Source organism: Schistocerca nitens, chromosome 3 (assembly GCF_023898315.1).
Source record: "Schistocerca nitens isolate TAMUIC-IGC-003100 chromosome 3, iqSchNite1.1, whole genome shotgun sequence".
NCBI classification, from domain to species: domain Eukaryota; kingdom Metazoa; phylum Arthropoda; class Insecta; order Orthoptera; family Acrididae; genus Schistocerca; species Schistocerca nitens.
In genome coordinates, this window is record NC_064616.1 from 49,786,188 (window position 1) to 49,807,286 (window position 21,099).

At 37.0% G+C, this 21,099-nt stretch overlaps 1 protein-coding gene across 2 annotated transcripts in view; it reads right to left on the reverse strand.

Moving 5' to 3' along the window:
• The window catches only part of LOC126247998 (N-fatty-acyl-amino acid synthase/hydrolase PM20D1-like), a 253,015-nt gene that overhangs the window by 42,904 nt on the left and 189,012 nt on the right, over positions 1 to 21,099 (reverse strand). For both annotated transcript variants that reach the window (XM_049948581.1, XM_049948580.1), the window contains exon 5: positions 17,591 to 17,727. In XM_049948581.1, the coding sequence (XP_049804538.1) occupies positions 17,591 to 17,727 (137 nt within the window). The remainder of the gene's footprint in view (positions 1 to 17,590; positions 17,728 to 21,099) is intronic.

The following is a 21,099-nucleotide window of genomic DNA, read 5'->3' on the forward strand; positions in this document are numbered from 1 at the left end:
CTATTTGTTTATTCATTATTAAATCTACTCCTGCATTACCCCTATTTGATTTTGTATTTATAACCCTGTAATCACCTGACCAAAAGTCTTGTTCCTCCTGCCACCGAACTTCACTAATTCCCAGATGTAACTCTTCTGAAATATCCAAATCAATATATCATTTATATAATTGCTATCCACATGACGTCACCCACAGCTCTCACTGGAACCTCAGATCTGTACATAACAACAAATTTGTTAATACACAATTATGTCTGTTCAAATTCAAATTCAAATGCTTTATTCACCTTGAGCATCTTTACCTGCTACTGGCATTGCCAAAGTTAAATGAAGTAATAATAACAATAATAATAAAAAATCAAACAATGGAAAATCCAGGCTAGAATGTAACAATATTAGGGAAGGAAAGTTGCTACTCACCATATAGCGGAGATGCTGAATCGCGATAAGCACAACAAAAAATGACTGCTTCACAGCCTGTGCCATATGGATCCTTCCCACCAACACCAGCTTTTCTGAATTGTGCAGGTGGGAATTTTTCCTGCAATATATCCCATGTTCCTGTAACCCTCCTGGCCTCAACCTTCATTAGTCACTGTCCTCACCCATCCAGCCCCCTCCCTGTTCCCATTCCTGTACTACACAGCTGTCATTTCACCACCACACCCAATCTTTTAATTTCTTTTCATTTCTGCTGCTTAACCCCCCCCCCCCCCCCTCCCTCCCCACCTTCTCTCCTGCCCTCTGTCTAAACTACAGCACTTCACTGTCTGCACCCCCACCATACTATCCCTCCCCCTCTCCATTCCAGCCTCCTCCTTACCCCCACCCAGTCACCACTCCCATCATGCACTGGTGCTGCTGCTTGCAGTGTGGTATCAGTTGTCTGAGACAGCAGACGAGTGTGCAAGTTGCATTTGTGTGTGTGTGTGTGTGTGTGTGTGTGTGTGTGTGTGTGTGTGTGTGTCTGTCTATTTCTGACAAAGGCCTTAAAGCCCAAAAGCTATAATTATGTGAATCTCTTTGTTGTGCCTATCGCGACTCAGCATCTCCGCTATATGGTGAGTAGCAACTTTCCTTCCCCAATAATAATAAAAACTTAAACAACTGTTATTAAGTACAAGAAAATCATACATGGTATATAAACTGTGTAATTAAGTAAATGACAATAACAATAAATGATCACAAGATAGAGCAATTACAAGATAAAAACACTACATGGTAATGAATGACAAAGATAATCAATAACTAAACATATAAATGACAATAAGCACATGAGACAGAAATAAAATAGTTACACAGCCAGACATAAATGGTTAGAAATACTCTGTTATTTATTGACTTCCCATTCTCATATGAAATGTGGATCATTTGTCACACATTTGAGGAATTCTTGAACAGGCTAAATTCCTTCACCCTTCTTCCATTTCACAAGGCTTGTTTAAAATTTATTTACTGGCACTTTGTATGCACTTTCAAATAATCTGTTGAAGTAGACAAGACCATGGTATATGTAGCTGTTTCTCAGTCTTTGCCAGGTTAGCATATAGCACATAAGCTGTATGTCCATTTCTTGTGCTATAGTTACGGATAATTATGGTCCTCCTTAGGTAAAGCATACTTAGGTTTTTTTAACACAGATAAGGCAATCATAGACATACAGGCTAAGTAGTGTCATTGCATTTAGTTGCATTGATTTGTGTGAGTGAATACTTGCAATCCCTTTTACAGCTTTCTTTTGCCATTTAAACACTAATTTTGACCCTGCAGAATTACCCCACAGTAGTATCCCATAAATCCATAAATCAGGTGGGAGTAGAAGAATGAAAAATATGCACATAATCGAAGTTATTTACTGACACTGTTCCTCAGCTTGTACAGAAGAGACAACACATGTACTACTATGACACATAATTTCCCTGTGTGGGTATGCCAGCTGAGGTTTTGGTCAATGTGAAATCCTAATAACTTGAGTGTTTTGTTATTATGACTGGGAGCATTCAAATGAATAAACTGTCTGCAGTTTTAATGTAATTTTTCTGCAGTACCAAGTAGAACAACACTGCTTTGCTACCACCATTCTGTGTTGCACATTTTCAAGCTTCACATGTAATGAGTGTTGTGTCTGCATATAACACTGCAACACATAGCACAATGGTGGAAAATCATTTATATAAGTAACAAAAAGGAAAGATCACAAACAGATCTCTGAGGTACACTCTACATGACTTGAACACATTATTACTTTTAATTATTTACCTTAACTAACTGTTTTATGTTGTCCAAGTAAGACTGGACAGAGCATTCCTCTCACTTCATAGTGGTAGAGTTTTCTGTAAGAATATGGTGGGAGGTAATATCAAATGCTTTCAAGAGGTCCACATTGTTGCACAGCTAATCTCTCTCGCCTTTCTATTCCTTTTTTTTACCAGCTATGTATTTGTGTTACCATGCTTTCAACTGCTTTATCTGTGGAAATTCTGGATCTTAAATCATGCTGTGAGGAGCTTAGTATATCATTATTCATTACATTCAAAATATTGACTCATCTTTTTACACATGCAGTATTCTATTGTTTTCGATATTTTAGGTGTAAGTGATGATAGTTATCATGAGGCACTTCATCTCCTTTCTTATGTACTGGTTTACAGATTACATTGTCCAGTCACATTAATGTGACCTCTTGTCAAAAGCCTGAATAAACAGCTTTTGCAGTGTGGACTGCTGTGAGACATGCAGGAAGAGAGTCAGTGAGGTTGTATAAAGTACTGACAAAGATGTGGAGCCATAATGACTTCAGTGCCATGGCCAGCTGCACTAGGAATCTCGGTTGAGAATCCATGGCACAAGCAGCCTGATCAAGGTGGCTTCACAGATTCTCAACAGGGTTTAAGTCTGTGGAATTTGGAGGCCAGGGGAGTATGGCAAACTCATCCTGGTGCTCTATGAAACATGCACATGCACTACAAGCTGTGTGACACATTTCTCTGCACTGCTGGTAGATGCCATCATGGTGAGGACAAACACAGTGCATACAGTGGTGAACGTAGTTCCCAAGGATATCTATATCCACATCTACATCTACATCCATACTCCGCAAGCCACCTGACAGTGTGTGGCGGAGGGTACCTTGAGTACCTCTATCGGTTCTCCCTTCTATTCCAGTCTCGTATTGTTCGTGGAAAGAAGGATTGTCGGTATGCCTCTGTGTGGGCTCTAATCTCTCTGATTTTATCCTCCTGGTCTCTTCACGAGATATACATAGGAGGGAGCAATATACTGCATAACTCCTCAGTGAAGGTATGTTCCCGAAACTTCAACAAAAGTCCGTACCCAGCTACTGAGCGTCTCTCCTACAGAGTCTTCCACTGGAGTTTATCTATCATCTCCGTAATGCTTTCTCGATTACTAAACGATCCTGTGATGAAGCGCGCTGCTCTCCGTTGTATCTTCTCTATCTCTTCTATCAACCCTATCTGGTACAGATCCCACACTGCTGAGCAGTATTCAAGCAGTGGGCGAACAAGCGTACTGTAAACTACTTCCTTTGTTTTCGGATTGCATTTCCTTAGGATTCTTCCAATGAATCTCAGTCTGGCATCTGCTTCACCGATGGTCAATGTTATATGATCACTCCATTTTAAATCATTCCTAATGCGTACTCCCAGATAATTTATGGAATTAACTGCTTCCAGTTGCTAACCTGCTATATTGTAGCTAAATGATAAGGGATCTTTCTATGTATTCACAGCACATTACACTTGTCTACATTGAGATTCAATTGCCATTCCCTGCACCATGCGTCCATTCGCTGCAGATCCTCCTGCATTTCAGTACAATTTTCCATTGTTACAACCTCTCGATATACCACAGCGTCATCCGCAAAAAGCCTCAGTGAACTTCCGATGTCATCCACAAGGTCATTTATGTATATTGTGAATAGCAACGGTCCTACGACACTCCCCTGCGGCACACCTGAAATCACTCTGACATGCTGCATTCTGTTATCGAGGAAGTCTTCAATCCAATCACACAATTGGTCTAATAGTCCATATGCTCTTACTTTGTTCATTAAACGACTGTGGGGAACTGTATCAAATGCCTTGTGGAAGTCAAGAAATATGGCATCTACCTGGGAACCCGTGTTTATGGCCCTCTGAGTCTCGTGAATGAATAGCGCGAGCTGGGTTTCACACAATCGTCTTTTTCAAAACCCAAGCTGATTCCTACAGAGTAGATTTCTAGTCTCCAGAAAAGTCATTATACTCAAACATAAAACGTGTTCCAAAATTCTACAACTGATTGACGTTAGAGATATAGGTCTATAGTTCTGCACATCTGTTCAACGTCCCTTCTTGAAAACGGGGATGACTTGTGCTCTTTTCCAATCCTTTGGAACGCTCACGTCAGTATAGTTCTTCCCTCCTCACGCCAGCCTGCGTGAGCTAAAATGCATGCATTTCAGTCTCCTCTAGTAACACAGTGTTGGCTCTTCTGCCAACACAACAAATTCGAATCAAGAAGCTGCCAACATGAGTAAGTAAGAAGTAGATATCCTTGGTGTAGTGGAGCAGCTTAAATCACTTGAAAAGGGCAAGTCCTTATACCAATTAGGTTCCTTTCAGAGTATGCTGATGCAATAGCTCCATACATAACAATCATAAACTGCTCACTCGACAAAACATCCATGCCTAAAGAATGGAAGGTGCACAGGTTACACCAGTATTCAAGAAAAAACCCAACGGTAATCCACTGAATTACAGACCTACATCAGTATAGTCGATTTGTAGAAGGATTTTGAAACATACGGTACACTGTGTTTTAACAGTATGGATTACCTAGAAGAAAACAAAACCTGAGATAGATGGCAGTGAGATTTTTGGGGAAAATTTAAGTGTATACTGAAAGGATAGGCTAATGGGAAATGGAGATGCTGTATTTGTCACAGTAAACAAGAAGTGCAAATCCATGGAGATAGAAATTGAAGCTGAATGTGAAATTGTTTGGGCAATTGGATCCTTCTATTGCTCATCAGACTCATCTTCTGACGTAATCAAAAATTTTAGAGAAAACACCTGTTCACTTGTAAGTAAATTCCCCAATTATACTGTAATCACTGGTGGAGACTTCAATCATCCGACAAATCAGTTGGGAAAATTACAATTTTGTTAGTGGTGGTTATGATAAGACATCCTGTGAAACTTTACTAAATGCCTTCTCTGAAAATTACCTAGAACAGATAGTTAGAGACACCACTCATGATGGAAATACATTGGATCCAATGACAACAAATAGACCTGACATCTCTGAGGAGTCCACATAAAAATTGGTATCAGGAACCATGACACAGTTGTGGCAACAATGATTACTGAAGTTCAAAGGACAACTAAAACGAGGAGAAAGATCTATATATATTCAGTAAACTAGATAAAAAATCACATGTAGAGGAACTCTGGCTCAGGTTTAAAAGTATAGTTGATCATGCACTGGATAAATGTGTATCCAGTAGAACAGTTCATAATGGGAGAGAACTTCCACAGTATAGAGTCACTATAAAGAAACTTCTAAAGAAACGGAGATTACTGCATAATAAGTGTAACACAATGGTATAGCTATAGATAGAGATATTCTGAATGAAACACAAGCAGGGCAATGCATGATGCCTTCAATGACTACTGTAGAAGAATACTGTAAAGTGATCTTTCACAGAGCCCAAAGAAATTCTGGTGGTATGTAAAGGCTGTTAGTGGCACCTAAGTTACTGTACAGTCCTTAGCGAATGAGACAGGAAATAAAATTGAGGGTAGCAAAGCAAAAAATGAAATGCTTAACTCCATTTTCATATGTTCCTTTACAAAGGAAAACCCAGGAGAATTGCCCCAATGAATCCTCATACCACTCCAAAGATGAATGAATTAAGTATTTGTATCAGTGGTGTTGAGAAACAGCTGCAGTCATTAAAACTGAACAAAGCTCAATGTCCCAATGGAATCCCTGTCAGATTCTATACTGAATTTGCAGTTGAGTTAGCCCCTCTTCTAACTACAATCTTTCTTAGATCCCTTGAACAAAAAACTTAACCCAGTTCTGAGAAAAAGGCACAGGTCACACCCATCTACAAGAAGGGTAATAGAAGTGATTCACAAAACTGCCACCCAATCATTGACACAGTTTTGTTGTACAATCTTAGAACATATACTCAGGTCAAACATAATGAGGTATCCTGAACAGAATGACCTTCTCAATGTCATCCAGCATGTATTTCAAAAACATTAATCATGTGAAACCCAACTTGCACTTTTCTCACATAACATGCTTAAAGCTTTGGATCATGGCAATAAGGTATATGCAGTATTTCTTGATTTCTGATAAGCATTTCACTCATTACCACACCTATGTTTATTGTCAAAAGTACAATCATATGGGGTATCAAGTAAGATTTGTGACTGGATTGAGGTCTTTTTGGTAGGGAGGACACAGTATGTTATCTTGGATGAAGAGTCATAGTCAGGCGTATAAGTAATTTTGGGTGTTCCCCTGGGAAATGTGCTGGGATGCTTGCTGTTCATGTTGTATGTTAATGACCTAGCAGACAATATTAATAGTAAAATTGGACTTTTTGCAGATGATGCAATTATCTATGATGAAGTACTATCTGAAAAAAGCTGCATAAATATTCAGTCAAATCTTGATAAGATTTCAAAATGGTGCAGAGATTGGCAACTTGCTCTAAATGTTAAGAAATATAAAATTGTGCACTTCACAAAACAAAGAAACATAGTATCCTATGACTATAATATCAGTGAGTCACTGCTGGAATCAGCCAATTCATACAAATACCTGGGTGTAGCGATATAAAATGGAATGATCACATACGTACAGTCTTGAGTAAAGGAGGTGGTAGACTTTGGTTTATTGGTAGAATACTGGGGAAATGCAACTGGTCTACAAACAAGATTGCTTACAAATTACTTGTGCAGCCAGTTCTAGAATATTGCTCAAGTGGTGGGACCCATACCAGACAGGATTAACAAGAGATATTGAAGGTATACAGAGAAGGGCAGCATGAATGGTCACAGGTTTGTTGAATCCATGGGAGAATGTCACATAGATACTGAAGGAACTAAACTGGAATACTCTTGAAAATATACAAACTACCCCAAAAAAGTCTATCAATGAAATTTCAAGAACTGGCTTTAAGTGATTACTCTATGGATATGCCACAACCCCCTGTGTATCACTCTCATAGGGATTGTGAGGGTAAGATTAGAATAGATACTGCACGCACAGAGGCACTGAAACAATCATTCTTCCAGCACTCCAAATATGAATGGAACAGCAATAAACCTTAATAACTGGTACAATGAGATGTACCCTCTGCCATGCACCTTACCATGATTTGCAGAGTATAGATGTAGATGTAGTTGTAGAATCTATTGACAAATAGTCAGCATAGATTCTGAAAATATCATTCTTGTGAAACACAACTATCTCTTCATTCATATGAAGTAATGGGTGCTATTGATAGGGGATCTCAAATTGATTTCATATTTCTAGATTTCTTGAAGGCATTTGACACCATTCCTCAAAAGCAGCTTCTACTCAAATTGCGTGCTTACAAGAGTATCCTCTTAGATGGTGACTGGCCTCATGATTTCCTGCCAGAAAGGTCACAGTTCACAGTAATTGATGGAAAGTCATCAAGTAAAACAGAACTGATATCTGGCATTCCTCAAGGAAGTGTCATAGGCCCTCTGTTGTTCCTAATCTATATAAACAGTTCAGAAGACAGAATGAGCAGCCCTCTTACATTTTGCAGATGATGCTGTCATTTACTGTCTCATAATGTCCACAGATAATCAAAGACAATTGCACAATGATTCAGACAAGATATCTGCATGGTATAAAAAATGGCACTTGGCTCTAAGTAATGAAAAGTGAGAAGCCATCCATGCGAGTACTAAAAGTAATCTGTTAAATTTCCATTATATGATGAATCATACAAATCTTAAGACCGTGAATTCAACTAAATCTGTAGGGATTACAATTATGAATAACATACATTGGAACAATCACACAGACAATGCTGTGGGGAAAGCTAAAAAAGACTGTTTTATTGGCAGAACATTTAGTAGATGTAACAGGTCCACTGAAGTAACTTTTTACACTATGCTTGTCCATCCTCTTCTGGAGAATTTCTGTACAGTGTGCGATCCACATCAGACAGGATTGGTGAAGGACATTGAAAAATTCAAAGAAGGGCCTCTCATTTTGTATTATCATGAAATAGGAGAGAGTGTGTCATGGGTATGATATCCAAGTTGGGCTGGCAATCACTAAAATAATGGCATTTTCTGTTGCAGCAGGATCTTTTTAAAATTTCTATTACCAACTTATTGCTCAGAAAATGAAAATATTTTGTTGGTGCCAACCTACAAAGAGAGAAATGACCATTGTCGTAAAATAAGAGAACTCAGAGCTCGCATTGAAAGATTTGTGGATTTATATTTCCTGCACACTATTCGAGAGTGGAGCAGTAGAGAAATAGCATGAAGTTGGTTCAATAAAATCACTGCCAGGAACTTAATTGTGAATTGCAGTGTAGTCAAATAGATGTAGATAATTTAGTCAATTAGGGGTCTGTAACTAACCACTTTGTCACAAATATCTTTAACACTGGCACTGTGTGACACCAGCAAGGCATTTTACTTCACTCATCATAAGGTCTTTTTAAATACACCCAGTCGGTATGAACCTGGAAGAACTGTATTGGCAATCTTCAAATCTTATCTGGAAAATAGAAAGCAGATTTATCAGCTGAAGGAACACTATCATGTGAACAGAAACTGGAATATGGCATGCGATAAGGATCGGTAATGGGTTGCCTCCCTTTCCCAGTTTTTGTAAGTGATTTAAGTTTTCATGGACAGTTCTTGCAACTTGCAAATGACACAACTCTGTACTTATAAGGCATCAATGCCAGAAAGGCTCAAGAGAAGAAGATCCTTTGTCTTATGTGACAAAGAAATTGCTTGTCATACAGAAAATGAAAATCAACAAAGCAAAAATGAAAAATTGGTATGTAGCCTTAGTGACAAAAGCTACCTAAACTGTGCAGGGGCTGTGTAACTTCTGAGGTTAATGGTGGACAGCAAACTCACTTGGCAAAAACACACAGCACATGTTTGTGACAACCTGTTATGTCATACACCTTCTGAAAAAACTGAAACTTGTGTTAACTAATCAGTAGCTGCTAATAGTGTATTATTTACTGTTTCTTACTATAGGGTGCAAGAAAGTAACACTACTCAAAGAAATAGCAATAAGGATAACAACAATGAATAGGGGACAGGAGCACTACAGGCCATTATTTACAAAATTGGGAATAATGGCTGTTTGCATTCATCATTTATTTTTGTGCTTCCTTCATGTTAAGGAAAATCTAGATTCCTTCAGCAACAGGCATGAGATACATGATCACAACACCTGCAACAAAGAAAACATAAACATACCAACCTGTTGAATGCCCAGAACAAGAGACAGCTTTCACTAGATACACCTGCATCTTTGAGATCACGTCTACAATATCTTTCATTGGCAGAGATGTGGACTCAAGGCGTTGAAAAGCAACAGGTAGAAATTGGAAGTGAGCTCTTAAGAATGCCAAGGAAGCAACATTCTTGTTATTCTTTAGGGCCAGCTTGGATTTTTCAATAAAAGCTGATCCACTAGTGTCAAATGTGTCTACTACCTGATTGACTTTTTGGCAGTGTTCAGCATAACAAAGATTCCAAGAGCCAGGTGCACCAACATGTAGATATGGGTTCTGGGGGGAGGGGAAATCTTTGGAGCTATTTCCTTAAAGGACTGGATGTAGATAGGAGCTTTGATAAATATTTTCTTAACAGAGGAAATGATACTGTTATCCTCAGGAAAACTATTTGTGTCTTCTTCTGCTAGATGATGTAGGTCACCAGCAAGGCAAGTGCAATGGGTCAGACTGGTACAGACTTCACCCAGTGTTGCTCCCATTTTAACATACAGGCAGCACAATCTGTCACCAACAACAAAACATCTTCTCCAGGTCAAACGGTGCATAGGGCATAACTGACAGTCCAGGTTACTGTGCTGTGATTCCTTTTCTCCAATTCTCTACACAGGAATAGGTGGGGTGTGCCTGGTGCTGTGGAATCTAATTTACCCACCATGACATTTAATGCAAAATTGCCACATCTGTCACTGGTCTTGTCAATTCAAAGTGAAATATGGTAGTCACCAACATCTGTTTTAATATCAGCAACAGCTTTTTCATGCACCTGTTTCAAATAATATTTGTACGTTGTCGATTCATCTGGTATACTGCGGCTACTAATACACTCATGGAAGCCCTTAAAATTAAGGTTCTTCAGCACTTTCCATGGCACATTAGCCAACACTAAAGCCTCACACAAGTGTATATTAAAGTTGTCCACTGCACTACTTGTCATAGAGGAAAGTAATGGTTGAATCTGTTGTTTGCTGTTCTTCCTAGTAATGCTTGTAATGTGAGCTGTGGAATCTTTGTGTTGAAGGAAATGTGACTTTTGTCATGGCCTCTATTATATTAAAACAAAAAATTAAAAAGATTACAGTAACTAAAAAATAAGAATGCAATAATGTAAAATGTCAACTTCAATTGAATTGCATACCCATGTCAGCAGTCTAGTTTTAAAGTGCAAGTGGAAAATCCAAGGGTAGAAGACTCACAAGAAGACTGGTACATAAAATGAATGGTAGCAGTAATCTGGTAATCTGTGTTAACTTACTTGCTTCTGACAGGCTTTGCAAAAAATTACTCATTTGTCAGTTGTGAAATTGGAGCCTTTTCCAATCCACTGTCGGAAAAGAACAATTTTTGACAATTTCTGTTTAAACATTACACTATTACATTTACAGTACACTACTCAATTGAGTCAACACACCACACAAATTTACTTTGTAACTACAAAAATAAATAGACTCATCAAGTGTCAATGATTTATTCCTTTAATATACCTCTCTATTGTTGGTTGGCATTTAAGTAAAGGTTGGCTGCGTTTGGCAGAATGCAGTGGTATGTGGGTATATTCTCAAAGCAACAATATGGCATCACACATAGTGTTGATTTCAATGTGGGCAATATTTCTTATACCTTCCAAACTATAAAAATAAGTAGACCAAAATGTCACCGATGCACCATTATCCTGACACATTATCAAGTTATAAAGACGAGCAACATTGTACCTTACACATTCTTGATTTTAGCACAGTGTACAACTTCATTACGTTGTTCCTCAAACTGCACAAATTTCCATTATTGACTCTCCTTAATATTACATACGATTTGACAATCAGCAGCTGTATGAAATATTATCCCAAAGGGACTGATTACCCTATAGTTTGGTCCCTTTCTCTCCAAACCAAACAACAAACCTGTTATTCCAAATTATTCACTACATGCAAATTTCATGACATCAGGTGCAATGGGTGTAGATTTATTATTCACTAGTGACATATGGTAATTTTGATATGTCACAACTACGTAATACATCTATACAGATTGCAGATAATGTCATGCAATTCATATTCAGCGAATAAAATTTCATACAAGCTGCTGAGTGTTAAATCATATGTGAGTTTTATAAGTTAAGCTGTGGCTTATGACAATAAAAATAGTCCTGATTCCCTGTGGTGGTGTCATTCTCACTCAGCGGGATTTGAGTAACATTGCATGATTAAGAGGAGGTGTACACAAGACTATGATGTAAAGATGTGGACTGTGACATATGGAGGTTTGGGTCAGGCTGAGAAGTGTGTATTGATAGCTGAAGTGGTTAATGTGACTGCTCACAATAAGCAAGAAATCTGGGTTCGAGTCCCAGTCTGGCACATATTTTCATATGACAAAATTGGTTAATACATCTACACTCACATTGCAGCTAATGTAATGAAATTCGCATCCAGCACAACCTCTGGAAAGATCCTTAGTATTAATTCAGAAACTGCAACATATTTAAAAACTGTTTTTTTTCTGCAGAAGTCTTCTTTAGTCCCTAATTTTCTATGAAAGCCCAATTTAGCTCATTTTAGGCCTTTTAAGTATGATCACAAATTTAGCATTGGGGGGCAGCGTGGAGGGTAAAAATCGTAGAGGGAGACCAAGAGATGAATACACTAAGCAGATTCAGAAGGATGTAGGTTGCAGTAGGTACTGGGAGATGAAGGAGCTTGCACAGGATAGAGTAGCATGGAGAGCTGCATCAAACCAGTCCCAGGACTGAAGACCACAACAACAACAAGTATGATTTAGCCCTTTTTAGGTTCCGTAAGGTTCAAACTTTCAAATCTGAGTCTTAGTCATGAGACACTGTTGTAGAAACTTCATCAATACAGCATCAGAGGAAAAGTGGTTGATATTATACAATCCCTTGTAAAATGCAGCAGACAGCGAGAGAAAGTGGATTGTAAAATGGAAACGAAAATTATAAATATGTGCCCTAAATTTCAATAAGTTAAATATGATATGCCTCAAGGATCAGTATTGTGTCCACTGTTTTTCATTCTTTACATAAATGATATGTGTAGACAAGATGGCACAAATGTCATTATCTGTGCTGATGACTTACCTCTTATGAATTGAAGAAAAGACTTGTTCTGAATATAGAAAATGCAATCCAGTATTTTAGTGGTAAAAATTTGTTCATAAATGGAACGAAAACATTTACATACATTTCCATGCTATCAGAAATGTTCAGACTGAAAATATTAGCCTTAAAGTTGGGAACACAAATCTTCATGAGACAAGCAGTTGCATGTTCTTCAATGTAGTAATACACAAGTACTCATCTTAAGAAAATCACATAGATAATTTATGTCCAAAAATTAACTCAAAAACATTCGTAAAGAGGGAGATGTCTAGCACAGTAAATGGAAACACATTGCTAAAGATGTACTATGGTCTTGTCTATCCATAATTCTCAACACTCACACAGCAGGACTGATTAATTTAAAAAAGCCGTAAGGTGTATTGCAAAATTATGGCCATGAGAATCTGTAATAAGGACCTTATGGAAATAGGGTGATTCTGTTACAATACGCTCCTACATTAAACAAGGAGCATAAGAGTATTGTCAGCATTCAAACACAGACTAAACTGTTATATTACTGTCATACATTCCTACAGTCCATAAGTATTCCTAGAGAAATATCAGCACAATTAAACATGAACTGTATGACCCTAAGGTTAAACGTGACTAAAATAAACACTGTACAACTCTTGTTTATAATAATTACACTGAAGTCACAACAATTTATGATGGTCTTCTGGACATTCCAAAAGGTGGGACATGGTTCTTAATGTGGTGTTTAATCACCATGGCCAGCAGTGCATGTTCCTCAATGTTCTCCCATATTGGCCACAAGGTTGGTGAAGAGTTCTTGTAATAGGACATACCATTCTTCCACCACTGTGGTTGACAACTGTTCGAGAATTGTTGATGTATGTGGACATGCTGCAAGACAACACATCACACACATGCTTGATGGGATTTAAGTCAAGGGAATCACCTGTACCTGCAACATTTGCTTTACGAATTTTGTCATGCTTCAATGACATTACCATCTCAAGGTCAGCTTACTTTGGCTATTTTCATTCAGTCATGTGTTATGGCATCATCTTCTGGGGCAATACACCTGCCGCAAAGAAAATCCTCACAGCACAAAAAAGAGCAATAAGTATCATTTGTGGTGTACCCCCACGAACCTCATGTCGAAATCTTTTTAAACGACTTGAAATACTGACAGCAACATCTCAGTACATATATTCACTGATGTGCTTCATAATAAATAACCCCACTCTGTATGAAACGAATTGCCTACACCATGAACATAACACCAGAAGAAAAGAGGATTTCCACTGTGAGTTAAAGAACTTGACACTTATTCAGAAAGGGGTAAAGTACGCTGGAACGAAAATTTTCAATTCCCTACCCAACAGCATCAAAAGTATAAGGAGTAGTACATCAGTATTTAAACGTAGCTTGCAAAATTATTTACTTGAGACCTCACTTTATTCACTAGAGGAATTCTTTCAGAGAAATAAGTAAAACCCAGATTTGAAAGATGTTTTTAAATTTTTTGACACTTTTTACTGTTAAACTAATGTAATAATGCCCTAATGTAAAAATTCCTGTTTTTCTCATTTCCATTTTTGGGTCACTTTTAAACCCAAAGTGGGAAGTTTTGATTACTGTTCAAGGTTAAAATAAATGCAATAATGCCCTAAATATGAAACTGCTATCTTCACATTTATGTTGACTAGTTTTTAAGCTAATAAGTATGACTTTTGTGCACTGTTATTAATACTATAACAATGTCTTTATTCTATGTATTTTATTATGTATATTGACACGTTCCACATCTGAGTGACTTGCTCACATGTAGAGATCTATGGAACAAGTATATAAATAAATAAATAAATAAAAAATATTCAGTCATGCATTGTCATCCATGAAAATAAAGTCAGTGCCAAAAGCACCCCTCAAAAGATGCAGATCAGGAAGAAGTACAGTATCACAATAACTCTGACCAGTGAGTGCAACATGTTCAGAGATTTGGAGGTAAGTATGCCCAAGCAACATTATGCCTCCACAGATCATATTTAGTTCATATGGAAACATTCAGAAGAATCAAACCATGTGTACATCAAATTCAGTATTGCCAAAGTTCAAGATTTTATGGCGTGAGTTGCTTACAGCTCTTTAGAGTATTTCTTGCAACCTATTATCCAAGCCTCTCGAACCTTGTATAAATCTTCCTTCAGATTTCTTTACTGCATATTCTATGCCACTTAATTTTTCCATTCTGCAATTTTGAATGAACATTTTTCTTTTTCCAAAAACTTGAAATATAAAGTTATTCATATTCAAAATTTTCAAATCTTAAAATGTAATTCTTTCCAAAATTCAGTGCCAAGTTCTATAGCCTCAATTTTTCTGTTTCCAAAAATATATACCTGGGCATAAGTAACTTCTTAATTTATTAATTATTTAACTGAGAAGAATTCATTTTCTAGAAAATTCTTAACAAACTTTGAAAATCTCTGTGCACTTTAAAACTTAATTCTTATAAATTATTACCTATTATTTTGTCATTTTATAATTACATACAGCTATTAAACAAACTTACTTCCCTGCTGATTGTATCTTCATCCCTTTTAATTTTCCTGTCTTTTATGTTAACATCTATAACAGAATAGTATAGTATTTTACAAATTTGTAATTTCTGTGATATGGGCATCTATAAGTAGGTGTCAAACACAAACCTTAAGTTAGTTCATGTTCACTAGTCAAAACAGTACTACGCCAGTCAGTTAGTACAGTCACCATGTTACCCAGCCAGTACTCAGTATTTAAAGCATATAGTTACCATGTGTCAGTCAAGTAAATTTCATAGTCACTGAAATGAGTTGCTTGTGACAGTTTCAACAGAGGAAATAACTGAAAGTTTGAGTTCTTAATTAACCTCACACAGCAAGAAAATAGAAAAATGTATTCAGTCCAAGGATATAGTACTGAAAAATTTAAGTCCCAATCAATCTGAGTATTAGGGAAAATGGAACCTTAGTTGCTAAGCTAATTCATTTTATATGCTGTGATCATTTATACATGTATATAGAATCCTGTGACCACATGGAAAATTTCAATTATCAGTAACATAAAGCTATAGTTTGTTGAGAAAATTTGCTGTGGGACATAGTGGGACAAAATAACCAAATAAATATGTATGTCGAGTCAAACTGGAGAATGATTTACGCCCAGGAAAAACTTTATGCAGTTTTGAAATAGAAAATTTAAAATAAAAAATTGATATGGATATAATAGAGGGAAACATTCCATGTGGGAAAAATATATCTAAAAACAAAGATGATGTGACTTACGAAACAAAAGCGCTGGCAGGTTGATAGACACACAAACAAACACAAACATACACACAAAATTCAAGCTTTCGCAACCAACGGTTGCTTCATCAGGAAAGAGGGAAGGAGAGGGAAAGACGAAAGGATGTGGGTTTTAAGGGAGAGGGTAAGGAGTCATTCCAATCCCGGGAGCGGAAAGACTTACCTTAGGGGGGAAAAAGGACAGGTATACACTCGCACCCCCCCCCCCCCCCCCCCCGCAGCAAAAGATAAAAGGAGAACAGAAATGTAGAAAGTGACAAATGAAAGGACAGTTTCTCTATAACACTAAACATTTGGAGACTGTACGTATGTATGAGTAAATGCCTCAGTAGGAACAAATAAATGATATGAAAGTCTGAGTTATGTGAAGTAATTAATTATTTAAAAAAGAATAATGTGCAATGCAGGAGAAACACAAAATAAAATTATAAATGAAGTCTTAAATTAAACATAAAAATCACTGTGATCTTCATGATAACAATGAACCAGACAACTGCCTAGATGAAGTAAATGAACTCTTCCTTTGTGTCTGTTAACACAAATATAAATATAGTGATACACCACAACAAGTTGAAGGTACATAGTTTGTCCTGTTACACATGATTATGGTAGTGGATATATATGTGTGTATTTACTTCAAAGACAGTTTCATGTTTGTACTTTCATTGATCTTACCATTGTCTTTTGTGGCATACTTTTGGAAAATTCAAAGACTGGTGACATACAGATCTGATTTTGTTTCCCTTTATATCACCCACATTCAGTGGGTGAAAAGCAGCCAGAAATGGGGTGTTAATAAAGTTTACCCTTCGACAAAAATTTTACATTCCCACAAATACCATAGTTTCAACATTTCACATATCACTATAATTTTTCAAGAAAGTAAATGGCATGATGATGATCTGGTACACAGCATAATGTTAAAGACTTCAATAGAAACAATATATCTGCATGATACCAATAAATACATACTGTTATGGTTATTGTTCAGTCACTTCCTTGATGAGTTTTAATTTGTGAGGTGTAACACTTGTGTTACAAAAGCAATAAACCACCATGAACATAGTTATTTATAGGCATATATGTGAAATTAAACTGTTATTGATGAAAAGCTGTTGGGTTTCCACCTGAGCAGAGGTGTTGAGATATAATGACAAATGGAGAGCTTTTTGTCAGTCGCATATACTGGGGACGTCACCATCAACACGTAAACTCTTATTAGTTTGGCATTCTTATGCTATCCATTGTGGCTGTTGTTATTTTGTATCTTATTCTTATTACCAAAAAGAAATAGTACAATCTATGATGATTTAGGGTCTTCTTATCATATCACATTAGTTGCAGTATCTACTTATTAATGTTATCACACCAAATAACACATTTCTTTACATGTATAAGCATATATTAGAAATTGCAATACAGATATTAGTTATACATATGTAACTTTTGTAACAAGCATGCTATGCAGGCTCATCTTGTATCTGTATATTACATTTATCATTATTTACAACTACCATTTAATTTCCATTACACTTCATATCTAGCTTCAGACAATATTATTGTCCTCCTTTTAGTTCACTATGACCATTTAAGATAAACTGAAATGTTACTCACATTGCTACATGCCTATCTGTGCCTGGTATCAGCCCTTTTGTAAGTGGATAGCCTTCATCCAATACAAAATCTAATCGAGTGACACCACGTGCTGTGAGTATCTTTGCTATTTCCTGTGCCCCTCGCCTTCCAGATATCTACAACATAACCATATGAGACAAAATAGAATAAAACAGTAGTCTCTTATCTCTTAACACGTAATTTCAAGTTATTTACTTAATATTGAGAAGACTCATTAAAATATAAAAATTAGTTAGGATTTTTTCTTAAAATGTCATTAACATATATACTGTATTGGTTATATTTTTAAAAAAAATAATAAACTTTATTCATAAGTATTTGCTCTCTTCTGCTCAAGTTTTTAGATAATTATAATGAACTCTCCAATTGAATAATATCATTCCTACAGCATTCCATGAGACAAGTTTTTTTCCAGTGATTCTAAATTAATATTCAGCAAACCTTCTTCTTCCACTTTGTGACAGAGTTCAGTGCCCATACACTACACAGTTTGAGCCTAAAGTTTCGAATCATGGACATTCCGCATAAAATTATTGTGATTCCAAGTGTTATATTCATGCTGATATTGATTTGCTATAAATAAACTGAAATTGGTGTGAACAAATATCATCAATTCATAAATGTATGATTAAGAATCACTTAGTATTCTTAGATTTTTTAGGAGTGTGCAATATGATTTTCTTCACTTTGCATTATGAATATTCCTAATGACATTTTTTGGAGTGTTAATAATGTTCAAGCTGCCCCAAAATATTCCATACCATATTACTGATTTAAAGCAGCTGTGATGAATTTCTTTCCTGATGTTCATGCTGGTTGCATTATATATAATCATCACTGCAAACATCAGGTTATTTAATTTGTTTAGGAGGTATTATATACGTGAGGCCACTGATTTAACTTTCCATTTTTTTAAAGTATTAACTGAGTTTCTCAATGTTTGATTTCAGCCTATTTAGATTAAATTAGTTATCTAATTTTCTAGAGTATTTATGACAGTTTGAGAAATTTGGTCAGTGTTACTTTCATGATTATAGATGTGTCCTCTGGGAAGAAAACTGAGCGACAATCAATATTGAGTGCTAGATCATTTATGTAAAAGATGGATGGGCAACCAGTGGTCCATATGCTCGATCTGGCCCATAATTGGTTTCTATCTGGCCCACAGAAGAAATTCATGGGAGAGATAACGAGACACTTTCATCGCACTCCACCTGGTACACATTTTTGGAAATTTCCACCAACATTCAGCTCACCTCGGGTTTGCAGCTCATGATGCAGACCAGTGAAAGTTTTGCTTACTCAGTGCAATTTGAGATTCCATTTCTCATCATTGTAGAATTTTAACAACCAAGCCAAATGTTTTTCCAGTGTGAGTGTGAAATTGTGGGCTATGTGTGTGCAGAGAGTAGTGGAAACAGCTCACTACCTTGAAGGGGTGTGGGGAGAAGTATTTTCGCCTCTGGATCAGTGCTGAAAAACACACACACACACACACACACACACACACACACACACACTCTCTCTCTCTCTCTCTCTCTCTCTCTCTCTCTCTCTCTCTCTCTCTCTCTCTCTGCACCGGTGGATCACAGATGTTGGAAGTAGGCAACAAGGACACGAAATTTACCAACTAAGACACAAAATGTACAAATATGAACAACAGCGGCAGGGGCAGTATATTGCCGAAAACACTAGTTACTGTTGTCAGTTCATGTGTAAAGTTGTCTGCTAGCTGTTTGTCAGTTTTGTGCAGGTGTTTCTACGCATCTTTAATGCATTCATTTGCAAAAGTCTCGCGTTAAGATGAGAAAAGTAAATGCAGGTGAATTTCATCAATTCCAAGACAAAGGATTTTTCTTTGCCATATATAAAGATAAACATGTCTGTTTGTTGTGTAGTGAATCACTAATTGTTGTGAAGGAATGTAATATTAAAATGCACTTTTTTGTGAAACGCACTTCTGAACAACAGCTTACAGGTCAATTACAGAGAGACAAGTTAAAATACTTATTTCTAATTTGGACAAGCAGCAACAAATGCTTGTCAAACCAAGGACTCAGTGCAACAAATCAGTTAAAGCTATTTTTATAATAAGTAGAAAAATTGCCAAATCCTTACAGATTTTTGCTGAAGGTGACTTCATCAAGGTGTTTCTCTTGGACATTTCAGACGTACAATGTTCTGATAAAAAAAGAGAGTTTGAACAAGTATGTTTATCAAGACAAACAGTCCTTCAGCAAAGTGGTACGATGGCTGATGACATTAAGAAAAGTTTGTGTAATCATGCGATACCATGCGAAGAATTTGCAATCACTTTTTATGAGAGCATTGATTTGTCGGACACATCTCAGTTAGTAATTTTTGTTCATGTTGTAGATGTTAGTGTAATATAAAAGATAAATTATTATCATTACAGCCATTAAAAGAAACCACTAAGGACAGCAGCTGGTCAAATAGTTAAGACGGAATATCTCGAAACGACCATGCATTCTTAGAAGATATTTTATTTTATGTTCATAACCAGTTTTGGCAGTTCAGCATGCCATATTCAGGCCTCATGTCTGTACATGAGATACATACGGGGCCTGAAAGTGGCACACTTAATTGCCAAAACTTGGTGTGAAAATAAAAAAAAATGACTTCTCAAATCGCATAGCTGTCTCGCAATTTACCTTTCAAAAACCACATGTGAGTGCAGCTACAATTGGGAGATGGGAACATATTAGACAGGCTTACACCTGAATAGGAGAGGGAAAGATAGGTTGGCTGAGCTTCTTGCAGATAATATACGGGGTGCCATCATCACACATAGCAAGATCCCTGCAGTGTAGCCTGGTGTCAGAGGGCACCTTTTTTTAGGTTAGAATCAGGATTCAAGCACCTTGTTTTGAAAGAAGTGAAAATAACAGAAGCGCCCCACAAAATGCTTAACAGTGCACAGAAAAGCAAGGTTAACTTATATCATCAACATATCTACATCTACAACTACATCCATACTCTGCAAGCCACCTGACGGTGTGTGGCGGAGGGTACCCTGAGTATCTCTATCGGTTCTCCTTTCTATTCCAGTCTCGTATTGTTCGTGGAAAGAAGGATTGTTGGTATGCTTCTGTGTGGGCTCTAATCTCTCTGATTTTATCCTCATGGTCTCTTCGCGAGATATACGTAGGAGGGAGCAATATACTGCTTGACTCTTTGGTGAAGGTATGTTCTCGAAACTTCAACAAAAGCCCGTACCCAGCTACTGAGCGTCTCTCCTGCAGAGTCTTCCACTGGAGTTTATCTATCACCTCCGTAATGCTTTCGCGATTATTAAATGATCCTGTAATGAAGTGCGCTGCTCTCCGTTGGATCTTCTCTATCTCTTCTATCAATCCTATCTGGTACGGATCCCACACTGTTCAGCAGTATTCAAGCAGTGGGCGAACAAGCATACTGTAACCAACTTCCTTTGTTTTCGGATTGCATTTTCTTAGGATTCTTCCAAT